The following is a 26,971-nucleotide window of genomic DNA, read 5'->3' as shown; positions in this document are numbered from 1 at the left end:
TCTCCCTCAGATTAGCTTGATAACTCTGATTTACAGCTTCTGGCACTTCAGCTTCCTGTAGGACTCACAGATAAAGATAATAACATCTGGGTGAAGAGTTTCTCATGAGAACTTCTGATCCTGTTTAACCGCCTCTAAATGCAAGTTTTATTAGCATGTAGTCTACATAAAGACTGGGACCATCTTCTCTTACTGTTGTATTAATCTTACGTTTTTACATTACACAATATGCTACAGAATATTATATATTTGAAGAGGCCAGGCATGGTGGCTCACGCCTGTAATCTCAGCACTTCGGGAAACTGAGGTGGGTGGATCACCTGAGGTCAGGAGTTCGAGAGCAGCCTGGCCAGCATGGTGAAACCCCGTCTCAACTACAAATACAAAAATTAGCCGGGCGTGGTGGTGCATGTCTGTAATTCCAGCTACTTGGGAGGTTGAGGCTGGAGAATCGCTTGAACCCAGGAGGCAGAGGTTGCAGTGAGCTGAGATCTCGCCACTGCACTACAGCCTGGGTGACAGAGCAAAATTCTGTCTCAAAAAAAATATATTTAATATATATATTTGATATATATTTAATATACATTTGATATATATGTTTAATATACATTTGATATATATATTTAATATACATTTGATATATATTTGTGATATATTTGAGATATATTTAATATATATACCTGATATATATATATATATTTGAAGAGACAAATTGCTGAAGAAATATAGTAAGTTTTCTAGGTATCTCCAGAACTCATGCTCTCAGTAACTTAGACTTTCCATGGAACAAATACAGAAGTTCTTAAGATGGGTGCTGTCAGTTGTCCAAGATCCATTTATTTAACGTATTTTTGTCCTGACCTTCGGATTCACTCTGATGTGGTTAATTTAGAATTCTATTCATCATGGACTAAATATTTTAATGAAAGGTAGAGCCATTTCATAGACTTTAAAAAATTCCTCTTCTATAATCAGGGTGAGACAGATTTTCCTAAAGCATGTGAGCTACAGGGTAGAGATCTGAATATGTCAAAAAAGCTAGCATGTGTTGCCAAGAAAAATGGAGTTAATTCTTTGGGACCCAAAATGCATACAAAGATCTTTAAAATGTCAGTGTTGTTTATGAGCTCCCACAATGAGATTTAAAACTCTTTGAGGAAAGATACCGTGTTCTAGGATTGTGTTTGTCTATAGGAACCTGTAATGGATAATGAATCAGATGTATGTGGATAATTTTATTTCATCAGCTGCTTTATAATTATTTACCTCAGTATGTATTATAAATGATAAATCTTCTATTATTTTGTTTCTTATATTTTATATATATATTTGTATATAGTGCCCAGCTCTTAAACTGCCATTTATAAAATTATTGTTAACTTTGGTCTTGGAAATGCAATAGAGTTTCAAAATAATATTATCTCATGGATTGTTCTTGATTTATATAATATTAATGTCTGCTTATTTGTCTTTTGTTGCAGGATTTATTTATACATGTGGTGGAACTTTAAAAGGACTTAATGGCACTATAGAAAGCCCTGGTTTTCCATATGGATATCCAAATGGTGCAAACTGTACATGGGTAATAATAGCAGAAGAACGAAATAGAATACAAATTGTTTTTCAGTCATTTGCTCTAGAAGAAGAATACGACTACTTATCATTATATGATGGACATCCTCATCCTACAAACTTTAGGACAAGGTTAGTGTGTTTTGAATGGAAGACTGGAGAGAAAATATTTCCTGGGTAAAAGTAGTTTATTTTACGAAAGATGCTTAACATTTGTGATGCAATTTTAATAAAGTTGTATTCACCATCTAATTATTATTTATTTGAAAATATATCATCCCATGAACAAATTAGCTTGGTGTCTCTGATGTCATATTGCTAGTACATTAATACTATGTCTCACAAAGGTGAATATATATTGAGTGGTGATCTCTTTATAGTGGCTAAAGGTATTTTGTTTTTAAAAATGATTATCTCAAGGTTTCATTCATTATGGATATAACTTTTGATAAAGTAAAACATACTATATAAGGTATATTTCAGTGATAATATGTCCAATTTTAATATTCAACACTATGCAAAAACACCTTAAGTCAGCATTCATGAATAGTAGAATAAATTAATTTCTGATAATGTGTGTAGTTTATAAAATCTAAATATCTGAAAACTACATACTTCCATGTCAAAAATGGGGTCGTTTATATTTTTGCCTCTATAAATAAAAGTGTTTTTTGAAGCTTATTGATTAAACAGATGTAAAAATTAACTAGCACCCTGACTATTTTTAAGGTAGTTCTTCTGGTTCTTCAGAATTTTCTCTTGGCAAAGAGGTTATGTAAAATTAGAAGTATTTTTGAGGTCTTACCAGAAACTTATTTTAATTGTAAATCAACTATAATTCAACTAAAAAATTCAACATTCCAAGAATTGCACATTTTATTTAGTCCTAGATTTATGCCAGTGTTTGTATACTTTTCTTTAAGTGCCATAAGCTTTTTTAAACTTGTAATTTAAAATAGTCTAAGAAGGTAACATGTAGGAATTAAAGACTCTTTACATACTTGGCTATGTTTGAGTTATGATTCTCTGATGGTGTTACTTTCTAATAGTTGATAACATGTTCTTGCCTTCCTAATGTACAAGAAGCAGATTATCAGTGCTAACTTTTTACAGTTTCATCAGTCTTCCATATTCCTTTGCATTTATATTTTTTCAATTTTAAGTAAAAATTTAGTGTTTCAGTGAAACCCCGTCTCTACTAAAAATACAAAAAATTAGCCGGGTGTCGTGGCGGGCGCCTGTAGACCCAGCTACTTGGGAGGCTGAGGCAGGAGAATGGCGTGAACCCGGGAGGCGGAGCTTGCAACGAGCCAAGATCGCGCCACTGCACTCCAGCCTGGGTGACAGAGCAAGACTCCGTCTCAAAAAAAAAAAAAGAAAAAAGAAAGAATTAGTGTTTATTTTCCTCAAGTTTTGGCAATGAAAAACATAATGTAGTGGGGAAAATGGTGGATCTGGAGATGAGATTTATTACATTAGGATGTTAGGTTTGTTGCTCACCAGCTTTTTGAGCAATCCACGCTACCTCTGTTTAAACTGAGAGATGGTAGTAAGGCCGGTTCTAGCCATCTCATTATACTGTTCTGCAGGTATTACGAGAAAATGTGTATGAACCTGCTGCATGTCTACAAAATCCTATTAGAGCACATCGAACTGCTTCCAGTCAGATGACACTTAAAAATGCCTGAGTTATTTCACAAACTTTGTTGTGCAAAAACAAGGTTACTAGGTTGATTACAGCTAAGATTCTATTTTTCTTTCTTTTTTTCCTCTATACTCGTTTACTGAGTAAATCTGATTTCTTTTTCCTTTTACATTGTAAACTCATACATAAACTTTTACATTGTAACTCATACAATAATCATCTATTTTATAAATATACATTATGGTACGCACGTCTGACTGCTGTTTGATCATCATTGCCACTGTCATTAAAAGCTGGTGTCTTTTGTTAATGCAAATAATACCTATAAGTGGAAGTACAATTTTTTACACTGGCAATCTGTGGGATATAATTTTCCTAAATATATAAAAATACTTCTTTCAATATTACCTGTTAGTTTCAAAGTATCAATTCCCTGATAGTAATGCTTGTACATGTACCTATTCTCTCTAGATTGCCTTGAAAATGAGAAAACACATTTTTATTTTTCCTCTTTCCTGCTTTTCTAAACAACTGTGGCCTCTGGGAAGTTAAAAAATTGCGAAGTTAGGAAAATTAATTTATTGTTCTCATTCTTTCTTTCCTAATCTGTAAATTGGGAATAATAGCACTTAATTCACAGAGATTTTATGGGGAATACAATATAATGAAAGCTCAGTGACTCTAACCCTTAACATTTATTGAATGATTCCTCTGCACCTGTCACTGTGCTATGTATTTTGTGTTCATTATGGTATTTAACTTCTCCTGTATCCAAACAATGTAAAATAATTACTATTGTCATCATCATTTTACAACTGATAAAATGAGGCTTGAATTGATTGCCCGAGTAAAATTGTTGAAAGTGGCAAAAGGCAGAACTATCATTACAATTCAGATTTGTTTCAGTTTAGATCTGAAGCTCTTCAATATATATAATTATATGTAGTTAGACACAATCTCCAAAGTTTATGTATTGATATATAAATAAAAATCTATTTTTTCTTAGCAGTATTGGATAAAATTTAGTAAGAGAAATAATAATAAAAGGTATATTTTCAAACAGGTGTAATATATACAAATATAAACCGAAAGGTAAGCTACAAATTTATTTTTTCTATTTATTTTATAGACTATATTCGTACATGTACTCTATTTATACAAGCAAAATGACAAGACTATATTCTAACATGTAGTCTATGTTATAATATAGTCTTTAGAGTCTAATGTTTTGCTCACTGTAAACATTTAACACATTTATTGGTTTTTGTGCTTCAAGAAGTACTGTAGCTAATGTTATAGCTGACTTTAGTTAGCAAGACTGGAAAGAAAAAAATTAGTATGTAACCTACAGCCCGTTCCAGACTGTGTTTATATACAAAATCTGCTGTTTGATTAGAAGTCGAAACTGCTGCTGGCAGAGTTTGATTCATGTTTGCGTCTGGCTGTTTGACTCACTGTTTTCTTGGGTTTTGTTTCTCTCATATTGGATCATATTCTCACTTAATGCATGTCCTTATGGTGTGTTTGCTGTTCTCTTTCTTCCAGAAATTGATGTTTTTTTTTTTACTTTTCATGAGCTCCAATAGATTTTTTAAAAATGGCTTCTTACACTTGTCTTGCAATAATGTAGGAAAAAAAATGGTTTGTGGGTCTTGTCATTCCTGCTTGTATAAATAAACACACTGGGATTCATAATCAGAATTTCATATTTTAAAAACTGTACTCTAAGCCTCCAATGATTAATGATACTACTTGTTTTTCTGTAAGTTATTTTTTATTAAAAGAGAATTGATATTGGCAAAGCACCGTTAGATAATTTCTTTCTTAATCATAACTTTATCTTAGAACAAGTGCTGATGCATTTAAGGCAACGTTGCTGGAAGCATAAAGGTTATTCTAAGCCTTGTTTATTTTACATTAATATTATATTTTCCCAATAATAAACTTATACCAACAAGTAAAAAATCACCTATTATTTAATGAGGCAGAGACAGATATATTCACCCAGGATCATTCCATATATGATATTGTATGTCCTTAATAATCTCTCTACATTATAATGTACATGTCTAATGTGTGATTAGAATCTTTGTAAACATCAATTTATTGAATTTGTTAAGTATATTTAATCATTTTATGTAAGCATTAATTTATGCAAATATTTAATCCTGTGGATATAATTTATGTAATTATCATTCTATTATATTTTTGTTTTTTTTAATTAATTCACATATTAGCATCCTTATGAATATATATTTTCTATATTTTAGATTGGTTCTTGGTAGAAACAGGATGGCTAGGTCAGAAGCAAATAATATTCTTTATATTACTAATATGCTTTCCAGAATCTTATATCAATGAATATTATTACAACTAGAAAACTATACTTCATTACCTCTCAGTCTTCCCAGACTTATATCTTTTATTCTTAATTTGATTATTTACATATATCTGATTTTTATAGATATTTAACATATTCTCTTGTTTGATAACCACGGTGATTTTCTCATGTAAATTTATTTTTTGTCTATGTATCAATAGTTTTTTGATGATTTACATAATTCATTTATTCTTAAACATGTAAATATTTCCCTTTTGTGACAAAAATATTTCTCAGCTTCTTGGTTGCTTGTTAAATCTTAGCTGTTTTTTCTGCACAAATAAGTGAAGAATTTTAAAATTTTTATATGATATATATTATCCATTTATTTAAAGATTCATTTCATTTCTTTCAATGTTACAAAGTCAAGAGCTAGATGTTTTATAAATTCTCATTTTTAAATTCCTTTTCCTAATTTTTAACATGTACAACCTTAATACATATGAAATATTATGGAATGATAATCTTTTCTCAAAGTGGAAGAGAATGATTATTTCTAAATAACCAACGTAGTAGTATAGTTATTTTTTAAAAGACTTGAGTACAAAAACTTTTATTTAGTGTGACTCCTGACATGTTACTCTGGTCTCCTCATTGCTACTTTGATATGGCCTATCACTTTGGATGTTTGGCTGTAACAGAAATCCTGACTTACTGTAGCTTAAACAAAAAATTTATTTTTCTTATATAACAAGAAGTTTGTTATTATGCAGTTCATCAGTAAATCAAAAGCTTTCCCAAAAGTCCTTAGAAGGATTCTTCTCCTATATCATTGGCCAGAACAGCCTGACATCACCATCCCTTGGTCAACAGTATTCTAGAAAAACAGCTTTCATTTTCAACCTCAGTTGTGGAAAACAGCATGGAGAAGACTGAGGGCCAGGCAACTGACAAAATCTATCACAATATCCAAAGCTTATTTTTTGGATATTGTGATAGGTAAATAAATAAATATTATTTCTAAATAAATTGTTTCCAAAGTTGTGATTTAAAAACAGGGAGTAATTATCACAAGGTCATAGTCATGGTGTAGTAATGACTGCAACATAAACTTCACTTTCCTGAGTTATATAAACGTCCCTGGATTAGAAATGTTAAAAACAAATGGATAGGTAAAGATAAAATCAAATGTAAGTGTAAGTGTTAACATAACACAAAATCTTAAGGCGGAGGCAGATAATAAAAAAGTAAATATCACATGTTCTCACTTATAAGTGAGAGCTAAACATTGGGTACTCATGGACATAAAGATGGCAACAATAGACACTGGGGACTAACAGTGTGGGGAGGGAGCGAAGGAAGCATAGGCTGAAAAACTGTCATGTACTATGCTTACATCTGGGTGATAGGATCATTCACGTCCTAGGGCTTGGCATCATGCAGTATACCCATGTAATGGACCTGCACATATACTCTCTGAATCCAAGATAAAAGTTGAAATTATAATAAAATCATTAAAAAAAAGAAAAAACTTTGGGAGGCCAATGGCTGGAGCTCGGGAGTTTGAGACCATCCTGGGCAACATGGTGAAACCCCATCTCTACAAAAAATACAGAAAAATTAGCTGGGTGTGGTGACCTGTGCCTGTAATCCCAGCTACTCTGGAGGCTGAGGTGGGAGGATCGCTTGAACCCAGGAGGCGGAGGTTGCAGTGAGCAGAGACTGCGCCACTGCACTCCAGCCAGGGTGACAGAGCCAGACCCTGTCTCTAAAAACAAAACAAAAGAAAACAAAAAAACAAAAAACATCTGCCGTAAAGAAATTGAAAGCTGATTTTAATATGTTGGTTGATAAGACTATCTCTTAATTTCTTAAACTAAATAACATGCAGATGCATATATAAACTTTGTGGCTATCTTTAACTTCTCCTTAAAGAGGGTCTACAGGTGGTAAAGTTCACTTATATGGGGTTGAAAACAATAATTATAACTTCTATGCCATTAAAATAAAAGACAAAGGAAGTATAAGCTATCACATCATTAAAAAGAATTAATTATCAAAATAGAACGATACAGATACAGAAATATGAGTTCTAAATATTGAACAATATACCAAATTATAATTCATTACAGATTTTATGACTGTATACATAAGAAAGCTTAAATGGGCAGGGCGCGGTGGCTCACGCCTGTAATCCCAGCACTTTCGGAGGCCGAGGCGGGCGGATCACGAGGTTAGGAGATCGAGACTATCCTGGCTAACACAGTGAAAGCCCGTCTTTACTAAAAATACAAAAAATTAGCCGGGCGTGGTGTTGGGCGCCTGTAGTCCCAGCTACTGGGGAGGCTGAGGCAGGAGAATGGCGTGAACCCGGGAGGCGGAGCTTGCAGTGAGCCGAGATCGCGCCACAGCACTCCAGCCTGGGTGACGGAGCGAGACTCCATCTCAAAAAAAAAAAAAAAAAAAAAGTAACATTTCCAGGAGTACTGGGAAAGTGGCATTGAGATTGATGGCTATGGGTTCTACTTCCCCAAGCCCAATGAAAATGAGACCATGCCTGGAAAACAAAAGCATAACAAATAAAATAGTTATGGAATTCTGTTAAATGATTTACTGGATATTTATAGAACTAAAAAGAAAAATTAATGTGTTGCTACATGTCAATATCTCATCAATCATCATTAAGAAAAATCACAAAATATATTATATTGTAAATAATAGCAAAATTTTGTAATATGTTGAGAATAAACTCCCCAAGTATGAAACAGAACTTAGAATAAAAAAAATTGCAGTCTATTGCAAAAACACATAAAGTTGTAAAATAGAGAAACACTCCATAGCCATGGGTAAAATGAACTTTTTAAAGCTCTCATTCTGTGAAATGAGATGAGTCAAAATGTTTGGTTATTAGGTAGATATAGATTTAATATCATAAAAAAAACTGCCAAATAGCTTTTCTAAGCTGTGTACGCATTTTGTACTTCACCATCACTGTATGAGAATTCTAAATGCTCCACACCATTGTTGACATTTGAGGTTGTCAGCATTTATTGTGGTATTATTTTGCACTTTTGTGATGCCTAATAATATTGAGCATGTGCTTATCAACCATTTATTTTTGAAGAGTTTGTTCAAATATTTTGTCTATTTTTTAATTGGGTTGTTTGCTTAGTCTTGATGTATCAAATTATAAGGATCTTTGCAATCTTTATAGCATTTATTTGACAAATACATGCATTGCAATTATTTTCTTCCAATCTGTTACTTGCTCTTTCATTTTCTTACATTATCTTTGCATGAGTTAAGGTTTCTAATTTTAACAAAGTCCAAATTATTAATATTATATTTTGTTAGTGCTTTCTTGTAGTAAAATAAATATTTGCTTATCCAAAGATGGAAAGATATCCTGTATTTTCTTCTGAAGGTTTAGAGTGTTAGCTTTATATTTAGATCTGTGATTCTTCTTGAAGATGTGAAGGAGTCTAAGTTCATTTTGTTCTATTTAAGCATTAAAGTGAAGAAGAATTAAGGTGTACATTTTAAGGAATCCTAGAAATAACAACTTAATAAATTATGTGTCCTAGCTGGCTGCCTCTGGACACAATTATAATAAAGCATGTTTCAAGTACATTCTTAAAAGTATTACTTGATAAACTAAGTTTTTTCCAGAAAAGGCTATGCCTTATTTTTTATCTGTATTTCTACAGTAATATTACTCTTCTCCCTCTTTGGATTTTTACTTTGTGACTATATATAATATTTTTATACCTTCTTGGTCATTATTCTAGAATATATTTCATTACCATGGCTAAATTATCTGAACTTTATATATTCCTTTATTAAATATCAATTCTTTACCCAGTATTTTTTTTTCTTGATACGTTGAAGGATTTAAAATATGTAACATTCTGTCACAATTCATATTTATTATACAAACTTGATGGATTGTTGTCATAACCATAGAATTCAAAAGCCTAATGGACATAATTAAGGAACAGAAATTAGAGTGAATAAACAATCTGTAGCTTGAATTCCCACTTGTGTAATTGTTAGACCATTTCTTTTTGGTTCTTTATAATTAACATATAACAAGTAGACCTTTTCTCCTTCAGAAAATGTTGGCAGCATCCCCATAAATGTTTTTGAGCAGCCACTACACTTATTTTCTTACATGGTTAGTATTTCTTCTCTCCTTTGCTCCCTCAATGTCCCATAGGACTTCTTAATCCTCACAATTAAAATCTTTCCTCACTACACTTGATGCCTCTTTTAATGCCATGCAATAATCTGTTTCCTTTCCTGTAGGCATAATGTTGAGGTAGAGAATGACTTTCCATGAAAATTATCCAAAAATATCTAAATGCCTTAGGTCATAGAAACAAATGACCAGAGGGTAGTTTTATTTTATGTCAGTGCACTCCAGTGATTTAACTCTACCTGATGACATTGTCTCGCATGTCTCTATCTCCAAGTTTTCCTAAAGATTACATTGAGAGTGATATAACTCAATCCAATTAGCTGACTATAAAGATTTCTCCCTTCAGAGTTGGAACCAACCCTTGTGTACTGATTCTCTCTCTTATATAATAAAACGTCTGGGAAACGCAGAGGCTCTACTGTCTGACTCAATGGCATAGAGTGATTGCGTGTATAGCTGTGTGCTGAAATGACATATGTGATATTAACAACTATAATAATAGTTATTATTTCTCAATAAATAAGAAAAGCAATACTAGAGTTTTGTTATTTATCTATAATATTAATGAGACACACCAAGTGACAAAGTGAACTTTGCTTACTGTTGGTTCAACTATGACCTCAGTCATAGCCTTGTATAGAAAACACATACCCCAGGAAACAGAAGCTGAGTGTAGAAATGCATTTTTCTATATACAAACTTGAAAATACCATTATATTGTGTTTAGTATCCCCCTACCTTATACTTTAATTTACAAAAGACTTACTGCATTGCCATTGGGCATTGGGCGTGCAAGTGAATTAGAAAAAAAGCCAATTAAAATTTTGATGCATCTTAGGCAGTTAATGATTATTCTCTTTAGTTATCATTACCTTTGGAGCATTCAAATTAATGATTGCATAGATCTCAAGGACAGATAGGATTTCTAAAACTTTTTGTCAACATAAAAGGCTCTTTCAAATCTGACTAAGGCAAGGATTCCAGAGTATACACCACTATTTATTGTTTATACCAGGCATTTTGCCAAAAAGAAATGAGGTGGCTTTTAGTGAAGAAATAGACTAAATTAAACCATTAAAACTGGGGTTAAAAGATCAAACAAAAGATGACAATAAGCAAGTTTAAACACTTTGTTCCTTAGATTATATTTATTCAATCTTTTGTAGTAAATCTGTGGAAAGGTTTACTTCCATTAGCCTGCTTTCGGTAAAACAGCACTGATATCCTAAAAGCAAACTACACATGATGTTATAATTGACTAAAAATATTTAATAAAATATTTAGTAAAGTGAAACTCACGCTCCATAAACATTCATTTTCTCATCAGTAAAATGGCATAATCGAAGTGACCATTTGATAATCTTACAGAAAGCATATTAATGTTCTCATAAATGTAAATGTTTTTAGTAACAAAATTTTTACATAATTAATATGAGCTCCTAAATAAAATGTTTAGATAAGACATTTTAGATTAACTCTTCAAATTCATTTAGTTGTGTTAATATTTGATATTCTGAAGGAAGGTACATATACTCTGTATCTGTTAAAAACTAACATTCTCTGAATACATACTCTGTCAGGCTATTCATATACAATTCTCATAACATCATTTCAGATATTCTTCCTAATATTTTTTATTATACAGGTGAGAAAATAAAATCTCAAAAATATTGATATCTGTTTCAAGATCAAAAACAGGATTTCAAGAGACTGAAGTGTGAACATAAATAGGTTCGAGCACAGCTCATTAATTGTATTTATTTGCATTTTTCAACTATAGCATTTTTGGAGTGATGAATCAGAAGACTTAAGCCAGGCAACCATAAAATCAGATAAATTTATTGAATTATTTCATTGAGTCATTTTACTAAATATAAATTAAAATGTCACAAAGGTTAAAGGGTATAAGAAAAGTGGTCACATTTATATCAGGGTCCACTTAAAAATCTCATGTATATGACCTATTTTCTGTTAAAACGTGACGTACATCTGAAGGATATTGTGCCATCAAATAATCATGTAAAAAGGGGACTTTTCCTTCATAGACGTTCAAGTTTGATGTTATAAAGTTATTTAAAAGATACTGAACCCATACAGAAAAATAATTAAATTTATCAGCATAAAAATATATATAATTAAGTTTACAGTCACCCAGTTTGTTTTCAGAAATACTAAAGGCTTTTCAGTTGTATTTTTAAATGGTATTTTTAGAGAAAAAAATCACAAGTGTCACATATATATAGCAGGACAGATAGAAGAACTAAAATGTATAGAATATAGACCCTTGCCACAGCCACTGCCTACATTTTTGTGGTAATTAAAAAAAAAACATAAACTAATCAGCAACCTCATTTCATTCATTTTAAGGTAATGTTTTCTAACTATAACAGTCAAATTATATCTGAGATGTGATTATTTAAAAAAATGAAAATATATAAAACAGTTCATTGCCATAATATATTTATTAGAATACTAGCGTTAACTCTTTATTGCATCCATTTATCTTGCCATATAAATTTTCTATATTCTCTATTACTATATTTTAAGAATACAATTTATTCATAATAATATATGACTCTGTAACATACACTTTGCGAAGTGCTTTATTAAAATGAGCACCAATAAGCCTACCACTAAACAAGGATGCTGCTCACATTTTGTTTCATTTGTATCCCATCCTCTCCTTGCTCTGACTTCACCCTACCAGTAACAAGCACCTCCATGTTGTGGTCATTTTTAACTTTTTTCAAAATTATACTTTAATCATACATGAACATGTATGAATCATACATGAACATCCCTAAGCAACATCACGTTTAATTATGTTAATTTGTAAGATTTATAAAATATATATCATCCCATTTAGTTTTCTGGGACATGCTTTTTTTGGCTCAACCTTATGTTTCTAAGAGTTATCCATGCTGTGGCATATTGCTGTAGTTCATTTTCACTCATTTTAACTCAATTGTATGCATTTGTCACACTTGTATAATAAATATCGTGCCCTTTTTAAATTTTTGAATTCAGAGGATATATGTGCAGGGTCATTACATGGGTATATTGCTTGCTGCTGAGCTTTGGGATACATATAATCCCATCACCGAGGTGTTGAGTATAGTACTTATAGGTAGTTTTTCAGCCTATATTCCCACCCTCCTTCCCCTATCTAGTAGTTCCCAGTATCTATTGTTACCATCTGTATGTCTGTGCGTATTCAGTGTTTAACTCTTCCTTACAAGTGAGAATATATGGTATTTGGTTTTCTGTTCTTGCATTAATTTGCTTAGGATAATGGCCTCCAACTGCATCCAGGTGGCTGCAAAGAACATGATTTCATTCTTTCTTATGGCTGCACAGTACTTTAGGGTGGATATGTATCACAATTCCTTTAACCACATAACTGTTGATGCATGCTTAGGTTGGTTCCATGACTTTGCTATTGGGAATAGTACTGCAGTGAACACACATGTGCAGGTATCATTTTTATAGAATGACTTTTTATAGAATTTTCCTTTGAGTGGATATGCAGTTGTGGAATTACTGGGTTGAATGGTAGTTCTACATTTAGTTCATTGAGAAATCTCCATGTGGTTTTCCATAGAGGTTGAACTAATTTACATTCTCATGAAAAATATATGTGCTCCCTTTTCTTCGCATTCACACCAACATCTGTTTTTTTTTTTTTTTTTTTTTTGACTTTTTTGAGACAGAGTCTCACTCTGTCACCCAGGCTGGAGTGCAGTGGTGCCACATTGGCTTACTGCAGCCTCTGCCTCCTGGGTTCAAACAGTTCTCCTGCCTCAGCCTCCCAAGTAGCTGGGACTGCAGACATGCACCACCATGCTTTGCTAATTTTTTTTTTTTTGAGATGGAGGCTTGCTCTGTCACCCAGACTGGAGTGCAGTGGCGTGATGTCGGCTCACTGCAACCTCTGCCTCTGGGTTCAAGCGATTCTCCTGCCTCAGCCTCCCGAATAGCTGGGAATACAGGCATGTGCCACACACCTAGCTAATTTTTGTATTTTTAGTAGAGATGGGGTTTCACCAGGTTGGCCAAGCTGGTCTTGAACTCCTGGCCTCAAGTGATCCATCCACCTCAGCTTCACAAAGTTCTAGGATTACAGGCATGAGCCACTGTGCCCAGTTGTTTTTTGACTTTTTAAAAATGGCAATTCTGACTGGTGTAAGATGTTATTTCATTGTGGTTTTAATTTGCATTTCTCTGATGACTGGTGATGTTAAGCATTTTTTCATGTGTTTGTTGGCTGCTTGTACTTCTTATTTACCACATCCACTAACATTCTGGTTTTTCTAGCCACTTTCTCTCCAATTAAAGGCTCAATATGCTTTTGATATGCCTTCAAAGTTATTGCAAACAAAAAATATATTGTGTTACTAACTGAATTCAATCTGATTTCTAGACCATGGAATCTGTTTCCTCAACCCCCATTGGCTACTTAGGCAGGGCAACATATTTTATGTTTTTGTTATAGCAATATAACACAAATAGCTATTCTACACATATTTTTCAAATAAGCATGAGCAGCAAAAAAAGGAAAGGAAAATAATTCTAGAATTAACACTATCTTATTTACAAATTATTAAATATTCTACATTAAAAATAAGATATTACTAAGAATGCAGAACAAACCCATGAGTAATCTCTGAGACAGTCAATTGAAACCAAATTGGTTATTATGTATTTATCCTTTATCATACAGACAAATCTTTCTAAAAAGTATTGTTGAGCACGCTTTTGGCTAATATTTATAGCAGCACTGATTGGCTCAATGCACTTGTGAGCCAGAGGGACATGTGAGTTCTTTACCAGAAGAAATACATTTTTCTGTCTCTGTTAGACTACAGTATAAAAATTAATATGTATTCAATAAGAAAATATTCAGTGAAATATTTTTTACTCCTATCTTCCTTCAACAAATATAAACAATCCATGGACACAATGTTTTGATAGAGGCATTGTGTGCAGATCGCTGCTCTAGGGATCTCGCTCCTTCTTACCTTCCTGTTCCTCAGTCTCTACTGTTTGCTATCCTTTCTGTGACCCTCATCTCTAGCCAGACCTTGAACTCTGCTTTGTGAGTTTTTCATCTCTGCTATGTCCTTTGGATTTTACCAAACATGTAACTAGTCTCTCCAAGCTCTCCTCCATCAGCTTCCCACCTTCCAAAAAGAAGCTATTACAAACAAACCTTTCTCTGTTATTTTGAGGTTTTCTTCTCTTGTCTTTGGATGATAAGAGAATATTAAAATAAGCAAGATATTGCATTAAATGATGAGTACCTACTATCCTCTTGATTAATTCATAATTGATGCTCAATAAAATACTTGCTGATTATAAGTTTAAAAGGAATATTTTATTATGAAACAGATTTAACAAATTAATTTGCTTCTTAATTTTGAGGTCAATAATGAAAATAAAATGTTGAAAATGATTATATCAATTTACAGTTGAAGTGCTAATGTTATAAAATGAATCCCACTATTATCATATCAATGTCTTGTTATTCTAGAAAAAAACCTTATTTAGGTTAAAATACGTAAGTATTTTCAAAATATGTTTTGAGAGAAACCTAGCAGGATTAATATCCAGAATAAATAAAAATCGTGGGGGAAAATTTTTCACATAAAATCTTCATTTTTATTTTTCAACACCAACCTAACTATATTCCTATCATATCTTCCACATCCAATTTAAAAATTAAATTTTAATTATAGTATTAACCTTATTTTTATACCTTCTAATTGCTCTTACTATTCTCTATTATTTGACATTGTGCAAGTTCACACAGCTAATATTGTACTTACTGTGTATTGTATCAAAGCCTGTTGATTAAATATATCCAGCTTTACTGTGTATCAACAAATTTTAATTTGCTACATATTGTCTCTTCTGCTTAATCACATCTAAATTTGTGTTTTAATAAAAGCAGAAATTTGATATTTTTCTACAAGATTTCGGAATAACTAAATGTGTCAGTCAGGTGCATGTTACATAAAACAATGACTTTAAATTTCCATCATGGTAAAACGTCTATAGTTGTTTGAAATTAAAATGTGTTTCTTTATCAAAAAATATATAAAAAGTAAATATATAACTAATTAATATGACCAGCTCTTGGTGTTGAATAGGCTGAATAGACTATGAATCTTTTTGGTTAGGAGCAGCTATATTTGTCTTTGTATGTCTGATACTTAACATAATACTATTATGATATAAATATTCTGTAATATTTGCCTAATGAGTGGATCAGAAATGACTACTAGTTTAAATAAAATAGCATTTTTAGATTACTAATTAGTCCAGATTAAACTAAATGTTTTCTTGGTATGATTAATTGGAGTAATTTATTGTTCCCATCTGATTTACTACTGCATCAAATTGTTAGGTAAATTTTTCATATTTCAGTTCTCGTGGTTAACTTTGATGTTTTCTATGAACAATTTCTAACATGAAATTCCAAAGTTTCCATCAAATTCCAAGTAAAATATTTTCATTCATAATACTGACAGTATATATTGACAGTTAATGTGCAACCAGATTCTAGTATGTTTACCCTTTAACAAATACTGTACTGACTTAAACACTATAGTTTTATGATAGGTATTGAGACCTAATAGAGTATCTTATCTATATTTCTAGCACCTAATTTCATAATAGCTACGTGGAAATTCTTTTCTTTAGTTTAATATATTAACTTAATAAAACAATTTAATTCAATATATACAAATAACACAATATTTTAACAAAATGTTTTGCTTTTTCTGATCAAGCATTGATATACTTTTCTTACAGCATACAAGAAAGGACAAGCATAAATAATGTTGTGTTTAACTTTATGAGAAAGTAGCATGACCCTGTATCTGCCCATTACCACCTTCTATAAATGCTTTATTTTTTCGCTTGTGTTTACAAGGATGCAACTTGAAGCCACTAAATTTTTTATCTAGTTGTTTTCTGGAAGTTTATATTTGATAGAATGCAGAAAAATGGTTTTCGTGATGGGGCAACTATTTGGAACTACGAATTAGAGACAATGTTGGCTGGTTTTCTGACGTGTAGAGATTGTGTGTTTTCTAACCAAGAAACAGAAGGAGGAAAGACAGTTCCTCTCTGCCAACTTTTTGGTATTCTCTATATCTGATAACATAACATTCATGGGACACTAATTGCCATGTTCGGGTCAATTCTATTGTTCTTCTCATGAAAATCCCTTCTAGAATCTGGTCACACATTTACTTTCAACAAATATTTTATTTGTATGTTTCAGAAGCTCTCTTTGTGTTTTGTTTGTTTGTTTGGTTGGGTTTTTTTTGGGACAGAGTCTCGCTGTGTTGCCTGGACTGGTGTGCAGTGGCACAGTCTTGACTCACTGCAACCTCTGCCTCCTGGGTTCAAGCAATTCTCTCCTGGTGTGTTAGCTTCCTGAGTAGCTGGGACTACAGGCATGTGCCACCTCAACCAGTTAACTTTTTGTATATTAGTAGAGATGTGGTTTCACCATGTTGCCCAGGCTGTTCTATTATTATTATTATTATTATTATTATTATTATACTTTAAGTTCTAGGGTACATGTGCACAATATGCAGGTTTGTTACATATGTATACATGTGCCATGTTGGTGTGCTGCACCCATTAACTCGTCATTTACATTAGGTATATCTCCTAATGTTATCCCTCCCCTCTCCCCCAACCCCACAACAGGCCCCAGTGTGTGATGTCCCCCTTCCTGTGTCCATGTGTTCTCATTGTTCAATTCCCACCTATGAGTGAGAACATGCAATGTTTGGTTTTTTGTCCTTGCGATAGTTTGCTGAGAATGATGGTTTCCACCTTCATCCATGTCCCTACAAAGGACGTGAACTTATCCTTTTTTATGGCTGCATAGTATTCCATGGTGTATATGTGCCACATTTTCTTAATCCAGTCTATTATTGTTGGACATTTGGGTAGGTTCCAGGTCTTTGCTATTGTGAATAGTGCCGCAATAAACATACATGTGCCTGTGTCTTTATAGCAGCATGATTTATAATCCTTTGGGTATATACCCAGTAATGGGATGGCTGGGTCAAATGGTATTTCCAGTTCTAGATATCTGAGGAATTGCCACAATCTGAGACCAAAATGCAATCACACTAGAACTCAGGCTGGTCTTGAACTCCTAAGCTTAGGCAATTCGCCCACCTGGGCCTTGCAAAGTGCGAGGATTAAAGGCGTGAGCTAACATGCTGGCCCTAGTTTTCTACTATTCTATTTTAAACTGACATATTTTCCAATCCACTAAATCGGCCTATTGCTAAATTTTTAACTTTATTTTATATAATTCTTTCTGCTCTACCTTTAGATAGCTAATATTTTAAAACAGTATTATTTTTTATGTTAATGTTCTTTGATGGGAAAACATTTTGTTCTTCTAATACTTAATTCTAAATGTCTGTCTTTTCTTCACCTTCATATTATATGTAAATTGTGGTGGCAATAGTGTTAAATTAGTAGAAAGAACATGAATTTTGGAGTCAGAAAAAAAACCTCTTTTGAATTATAGTTCTTCCACTAAACAAACAGGATTGAGCAAACCACTTAACCTTTCTACATAACAGGGTGATTACAGTCAACAATAATTTATTGTGCATTTAAAAATAACTATAAGAGTATAATTGGGACGTTTGTAACAGAAAGAAATGATAAATGCTTGGGGTGATGAATGTCCCATTTACCATGATGTGATTATGGCTTATTATATGCCTGTTTCAAAATACATCATGTACCCCATAAATATATGCACCTGCTATGTACCCATTAAAAATAAAATGAAAATAAAAATAAACTGTATGGAAAATAAGGATATAAAACATGGCTATTTTTACAGTGTTTTGTGGATTAAATGTGTAAAACATTAACTCAGTACATGACACCCACATGATGTTTTACATAATCATTAGTGAGGATACTCTTGAAATCTTGGCTTCTCTGACTCCGCATTACTATTTATGATGTTATGATTCTGTTCCTGACTTTCTCCTTCCGCAAGTCTGTAATTAGGATTGTCCTTTATTAAGGTGAATGTCAGTCACGCTGTAACTTATTTTTTTTCACAGTCAAATAGCTTAAAATGATAGTCAATATGGGCTACTATAGTTCCTCTTTTCCTATTTCTATTAATAAGCAATAACTTAGATTTGTCACCTCACTGAAGCTACTCAGAACAAGGTGATTTTCTAATTGTCAGATCCATAGATTAATTTTAAGCATTCACATTAACTTCTTACATCAGAATAATTTGGATACACTCATTAAAAATTTAGCAAAACTAATTGAGAGTCCTCGCAGAACAGCAAAAAGAAAGTGGCCTAATTTCTGACTTTTCCATTTGCTGACAATGTGGCCTTTAACGAGAAATTTATATTCTCATAGGCCTTTGTTTTCTTCATTTTCAAAATGGAATAATATAAATAAAGTCATGTATAGACATATATGTTATGGGAGATAATGAGATAATGTATGTTGAATGTTTGATTCATAGTAGAAACTTAATAACTGGTAGCATTTAACATTATTTCATTAGTTAAAATAATTATGCTGATTTAACATAAAAACAGACAAACTATTATTTCATTAACATAAATAATTTACTTTTAAAAGCATCCTTGAATTTCCTTTTCAAGATAGTTTCATGTTCCTAATTAGCTAAAATTAAATTAAGTGAATCATATATATTTGGCAATATAATTCTTAATGTAATACATGGTAACAAGAAGACATATCTAATGGCTCAGAGAGTACAGTGAGTTCTGATGTAAAACAGTATTTAGAATTCATTTAAGACTACCTAGATATAAATCCGGTTTCAATGGAGATAGAATATCATTTATGGAAATATATTTTTTACTCAAGAAAAATAACACTTAAACCGTGATCTGATTTTATCATCAGTAAGGTAGTACTCAGTTAACTGTAACTAAATGTAAAGTATTTATCTATCAATTTTATTTCTTATATGTATTTTTCTTCCTACATCTTTGGTGAGAAAAATGAGAAAATTATTTTCTACCCATAAATAGCCACCTTCTTTAATTTCTGTTTCAAGCTATGACTAGGAAAACAAATAGAAAGAATTTAATAAAGGGAACTTGTTATAAAAGAAGTGAAGAGATGAAAGTGGGTAAAGGAAAAGAAGTGATTCAGGAGTTATTTACCAAAGAAAGAAAATATGGCTAGAGAGTGAGACCGAGAGATTGGGCTTTCCAGAATACAAAACAAACTGACTTCTGTGTGTGCCATGTACCATGCACTACTGTGGCACATAGTGGATATGGGAATGGGGGAGGACCATCAGCAGATGCTCACCCTATAGATGGGGAATCATATGGTCACTGCTGAACCACAAAGAGAGGGCTGCTGCCACCAAAGCAGGGATCCTCAAAGCAATACAGTCACTTCCACAGTTGCTGCCAGAAGCAAATGAAGAGAAAGGAAGAGAGAAAGGAGAAATAATAGCTTCTCTCCACTCCTCAATTTCTAATCTCCAAATTCAGGTTTTGGACATATGTCTGAGATGTGGATTAGATATCCAAGTGGGCACGTAAAATAGGAATCATATATATATATTTATATATATAAATATATATGTATACTTAAAGGTCAGGTAAGAGGTTATCTGAAGATAAAAATGTTTCACCTATGAGAGTATAGATGTTATAATGTTCAGAACTATATTACATAGTATAAATAGTAAAATTTTGTCTCTACCTATGTGCATATAACATAGCTAGAGTGAAGGTGTGTCATGCTTGCAATGATTTAACATTGGAACATCACAAAGATAATGTGTTTAGAAGGAATTTAAAATGGGACTCTAAAACAAAATGCCTGCTGGAACAGTTTGTTTGGTTGGTTGATAGGTTACAAAAATTTAGCAAATTTTTTTTTCATCTTCTCCCTACTTTCCCATCGCTCCACCTTCTTTTCCTTCTCTGTTTTCATATTTTTAACATATTAGTTCATTATTTATTAGGTTGGTGCAAAAGTAATTGAGGTTTTCACCTTTAAAAAATAATGGCAAATCCTCAATTACTTTTGCATCAACCTAATAATATTACCTCCAACGTAACTTGCTAAAATTTTCTGGCAACTGTTAATATAACTACTATGTTTAACAGCATGCCATCTCATATGTTACCTCAAAAATTACATTTTTGTCTCATTCACAAGCATATTTCAAATTCTCCAAAAAATCAGTGATACTTTTGTGTGTAAATTGTCTATTATTTTTTGTTCCCAAAGACTAATAAAAATAATTGATAATGCTTCTGCATATAATTGTCCAATTTACATTTACAAACAATTTTCTCTTCATAATATTTAGTTTCCAAATATGCACATCAGTACATAGTTTAAGAATATGCTTCTGTTTTATGTATATTTTTGTTGATCTAATGATAAAAAATATATTATTGAATTTTCTTAAATTTTTATCATTTACAAAATAGTATTGGATTATTTTGAATATAAATTAGTTTATGCACTTATGAACATGACTGTTTAATATTATGCTTGCCAATATTCTCTCTTTCAGAAATTCAATAACTTATAAATTTTTTATTTTACATTCTTGTCATCTAACTACACACCATATAAGAATAAACTATTTCTATCATTCTTCTATTCCATCAAAATTGTACCCAAATTTCAGAGTTATATGGGTCCCCTAAAGAAAGAAATAATAATTACAAAGTAAACTGTAAACATTCTTTTAAACTAGGCATTATTAATTCAATACCTGGGACACATTAACAGTTATAAAATATGGTAAAATGCTAATTCCTAAACCTAGTGGATATTGGCTTAAAAACATTATGCAATTATTCTAATCTTGTCTGTGATGTGTAAATAGAACTTCTACTTAGAAGTAAGTAGAAGTAGAACCTTGAAAAATGAAAATCTATCAAGGAAGTTACTTTTATTGTTATTTTCACTATAAAATACTCATTGACATTTGTCTATTGATATTTATTTTACTTCCTTTAGTTTTTTTGTGTAGAATACACACCTAGTTCAAACAAAATTTATTCCCTCTCTCTGACTTTATTGATGATTTCATATAACTTTGTGTACAGTCAATAGCATATTTCTCTATTAAACCTTTCAGTATCTGATACACTGGTGGCTACTCGTAGGGGAACAAGCATCTTGGGTTTCCAGGACAATGGTGGTTTCTTGTCTATTTCCATAGTGTAACTGAAAACGAGATGCTCTCAAAGGAATCCCAAATTAAAAAGACTATGTACTAGCCTTATTGAAAGTAGTCAGTATTTTTTATTTCTTCCATCTAGAATCCATAATACCTTAGCTTTCCTTCTTACATAGAAACTTTATTAGCTTTTCAAAGAAACATGCAATTTTCCAATAACTGTCCTTAAATGCAGTGTTAAAAAGAAAATTTTAATTCCCCCAATGAAGTCCTATCATAGTTATCATGAAAATGTTAAATGATTGAAATATTATGATGAGTTACTTTAATCTAATCACTGTTTTAATGCCATAATATTAGCTGACAGATAATGGGGAAAGTCACATGTATTATAGCAGACTTTTATGTTTAAAACAGATACATAATAGACAGCAAAACATTTATTGCAACTTCAAGTCATATTTCCATGGTTTTCAACAACTAAAATATATAGTTATTAGAGTTTACTAAAATATAATTAAATTGGCATTTCTCATATTAGTAAATCTCACATAAGTATCCCTAGAATGTTGAAAAATAGAACATTCAAATATATGAAGACATTATTATGTAACTATGTTTACTAGTATTTATTAACCTTAATTATTTTCAATATTGTGAAGTAGAAAATTTTATCATTTTATATTTATTATATAAATGGGTAATTTAAAAAATACTTCATATAGAGTAAAAGAGCTTATAACAGTATAAGTAATTTATTATTTAATTTTAACCATTTTTCCAATTTAAATGTTAGAATATGGCCTATGATTATTATTTTAAAATAGTATAATAATTGACTGAATGGCTTTTCATGTGACAAGAAAATAATGATCATTTGAAAACACTAAATTAGTCCATAAATCATGTCTAAATTCATTAATTAGGTAAATGACCACATGTACGTTCCATGTCACTGCATTCTCATGTTAATATTTTCTTTATGATGTATTCCAATGAAGACAGATTATACTTTTATTTAACCTAAAATGATTAGAAATAATATTTTGAGGTGTTATGTTATTTACCAGTTGTATTGGGATATATGCATGCATACACACAAATAAATAATCATCTCAGAGGGCAGTGGTGATAATTTTATAAGAAAGTGTTATTGGGCACAATGGAAACAATTAATGGCTATATGTATCTTGTAAGAGTAATTGTTATATTCTCAGTCACTTGTCTCTAATAGCTTTGTAAATAAAATACTGACTTAAAAACAGAATCAAAACTTTTCTGAAAAGGTTCTCCACACTCCTAAATTTTACAATGTCTAGATGAAACTATAGTAGTTTCTTTATCAAAACATCTTTAATCATCACCATCATAAGGCTTTATTCAAAATCTCCAATTGCAGTGCTCTTTGTATTTTATGTAAGATGCATCTCTTCTTAATATATTTTTTAAAAATATTTAAGTCAACAAAACTGGTAATGGAATAGATCCTCAGAAACGTTCTATAATTATTTCAGATTAAAGAAATTATGATTCATCCTTACCATGGAACATATCACAAAGATTATTTATTATTTATTGGCATAGATTGTATGTGCAAACCCTCTAATGACTGGAGGAAATTGACAAAGAAAATAGCACATTATAATATATACATTTTAAATGCATAAAAAATAATAAAAGTTGTGTAAATTTCATGTTTTGCTAAAACCGAGAGTGGGTGCTAATTAATATTACCTTTCTGGGAAATAGAAGGAGCCATAAATTTTGAGTTAAATTCTTATTGTTGTGGACTGGATAAGTGGACCAAACAAAAAATTGTCAATATGGGAAATGCAAAGCATGCATTTGTAGAATCGTGTTTTTTGTTTTGTTTCAGTTTTTCCTTAATGAATATAGAGTACTTGTAAAGAAATACAGTAAAATTCACATGATAAAGTGTGTGCAATACTTTCTGATAGATATCTTTGAAATGCACCAAAAAAAGGTGGCAGGGTTTATGGGAGGAAGTCAGTTGACTCAATCTCAGTAATTGTGAGTTACTAAAGACACAGATGTATTTCTCTCTCTCTCTCTCTCTCTCTCTCTCTTTCTCTGTCTGTCTTCTAATTGAGAATCTTCATCAATGCTCTCACCTCTCTCTCGGTCATAATTTTTTTAAATTGACCTTAAATAAATAACTTGTGATGAGTCTTTACTAATTCTACATCCAAAAAGATCAAAAGTCGTAGCAATGATAAACTTAGCAGAAAAAATAAACAACCTAGTAGAACACAATAGCATATACTTGAAGAAATACTACATTTATCCCAAATACTCCAAGTTTGTTATAGCTATCAATAATGTAGTGCGTCAAGAAGAAAACTCTGAGTGGTGTGTGAAAGAATTCTCTAATTCTCAGATCTGTCATCTTTCTCAAGAGTAGCTAGTTTGCTAAACGCTTGGCATTGTTCTAAGTGATGTGCTTGTAATAACTTATTTAAACTTGACAGGGACTTAAAGGGAAGGTACCATTTTCATCTACATTTTGCCACTGAGGAATCAGGAGAGGCAAGTAACCTGCCCAATGTCACACAACAGTAAATGGAATCACTGAGATTTACTCCAGGTAGTCCAGCTCCAGAGTTATCACTGAATGAGTTTTTTTATAATTAGATGAACCTTTGGTGGGTTCGTCATCAAAATAATTATGGTAAAAATCATATTCAGCATATGTCAGCAACTGTGGTAAGCTTTTACAAGCATTATGCCAATTAAATCTCCCAACATAACTATGGGATAATTCCTAGTATTTACCTCATCTTATCCCTAGTTTTTTGGAATAAAGTAGCTTGCCCAATATTACACTGCTAATAAGCAGCAGAATGAATTTTTTTTTCAATTGTATACTCGAAAATACAAGCTTATAGTCACTAGAGTCAACTGCTTCTTAGAAACCTTAGAAAAATATACTAATTAACATTTTCAGGAGTTTATACAAGGTGGGGAAACTGTAAAATATATTTAAATTGATTAATTGCTCTACATAATTTTCCTGTATTTCTAGTTTTCTCAATGATTCAAGATGGCCTTTGGAATTATAGTCATGTATAACCTTAAACATCAGTTATTCAATGGAAAAAATAAGAAGGGGGACATTATAGAAGGTTTGAAGTATTTGTAGCATAAAGAGAACAAATTGGAAAGGTTGACTTTTGAAGAAAATTTTTAGTAGTGTATTTCATGGGTCTGGAGAAAATGTTGATCCTGAAGATCAAACTCTAAAGTCAATGGTAAAAACAAATTTTCTGGAAACATGGTATCTTTAAATATAGTGAGCTGAGAATATCTACATTTTTATCAATATCCATTTTTGAAGGAAGAAAAAGTTTTCTCTAGAAGATAGTGGTTTATATTTTTCTACTTTAAATATCAGCCATCATGTTTATTTATATAGAGGAAAAAATGCCAAAAGTTAGAATAATGAAAATTATGCATAGTTTTACACAAATAGTTAAGAATATACTGTCAATATCATCTTATCTAAGAATTATTTGCATATTACTGTAACTTGTGCTAGAAATCAAAGGAACACTTCCGTAACAAAAAGAGTGAAAATAATTTACTAGAAAATAACCTACTTTGAAATTATTTGGAGAGGAAAATTTCATTAATAGGCTGGTGGTCTTTTTGCATTTCTCAGTGCTCAGACCAAAAAAATGAAATATTTCAAGCAGGAATTCTTTTAATAATAAGAATTCTAGGTTTAAGGCTGGCTTTTGATGGTCAAAGATAGCCTTCACTAACTTTCAGGTAATCAAGAATTTGCAGAATTGCAGGAAAATACCAGTGATAAGCTCAGTTGTTTGCAAAATCAAATGCTTGTTTTTGATAAGAATTCTGTTAAGTCAATGCATAAACCTCACCTCTAAAACTTTCTGAAGTCCCTGTACCTACCTGCCATGACATCAACTTTTATTCACATTCCAAATCTTATGGAAGTGCTTCACTGACAAATATTTACATGTATACCCAGCACATGTTCCCAACATGGTGAATTTGCCTTTCTCACACGTTTCTTTCTGGAATTTTATATTTGATAGAAGCTTCAGGTCATTTGCTCTCAACAAATGATACAATTATTCAAATGTTGCCACAGCCATATTTTTCTTTAATATTACTGCCAGTGACATCTTGACATAACCATGAATTATTGTGCTGTGCTTCATGTACTCCAATATCAATAGGATATGCATGATTTATTTTAACAGAACAGCCATTACTTTAAATATCAGCTTGTTCCTGTGGTTTTCTTGTTCATTGTGACATTAAATAGGCTAATAGTTTGTTTCAGCAGAGAATTCTCTGTATATCCTTGGATCATTTTTAAGGACTGTTGAACCAGAGAAAAATTATAAGATAATTCATATCCAGAAGTCTTACTGTGAGTAATGTGAAATCACTGTGCTTATGCTGGTCGTATTATATAATATATCTTAGCATTAGCAGTACAGGGTGCAGCAAAAAGGGCAATGGAGTTTGAGTCATATCACTAAAGAAACTAATATTTAATGACAATTTGTTATCCAAAAAGTACACTAGACCATTTCACATGAATTACCTTACTTAACATTCACAAAATCCTGAGAGTTTGTAATAGTACCACTTTTATTTTTAAATAAATCTCTCTCTCTCTCCTCTTCCTATTTCTTTCTTCATCAGTCATTCTTTACTCCTCGTCCTCTCTCCTTTCCTCCTACTTCCCTTTCTCTCCCTTTCTCTCTTACCTCTTACATCCATGTCTATTTTGCTTCTATCTTATTATAAGCAGCAATATGCTAATAACCTCTTAATTTAAAACGATGCCTGTTACATCCATTCTTTAAATAACATTTTAATATTGTAATCAGCTGTTATACACATTACATTTAAATAAATATTTAGAGTCTTTTTTTTTTACATTCTTAGAGAATGTATATGTGTGGTCGTTCTTCTCAACTCTCCCAGAAAAAATAAAATCTTACAGTTAAAACCTAATAAACATAGTTAGAT

General features: G+C 31.7%; 1 protein-coding gene across 2 annotated transcripts in view; it reads left to right on the top strand.

Annotated features, from left to right (window-relative positions):
- Window positions 1–26,971, top strand: part of CSMD3 (CUB and Sushi multiple domains 3) — a 1,211,357-nt gene that overhangs the window by 123,896 nt on the left and 1,060,490 nt on the right. For both annotated transcript variants that reach the window (XM_003823338.5, XM_034966508.3), the window contains exon 2: window positions 1,482–1,704. In XM_003823338.5, coding sequence (XP_003823386.3) covers window positions 1,482–1,704 — 223 coding nt within the window. The remainder of the gene's footprint in view (window positions 1–1,481; window positions 1,705–26,971) is intronic.

This window comes from Pan paniscus, chromosome 7, assembly GCF_029289425.2.
Source record: "Pan paniscus chromosome 7, NHGRI_mPanPan1-v2.0_pri, whole genome shotgun sequence".
NCBI classification, from domain to species: domain Eukaryota; kingdom Metazoa; phylum Chordata; class Mammalia; order Primates; family Hominidae; genus Pan; species Pan paniscus.
The sequence above is the reverse complement of the archived record's forward strand: the minus strand, read 5'-3'. Positions and strand labels throughout refer to the sequence as shown.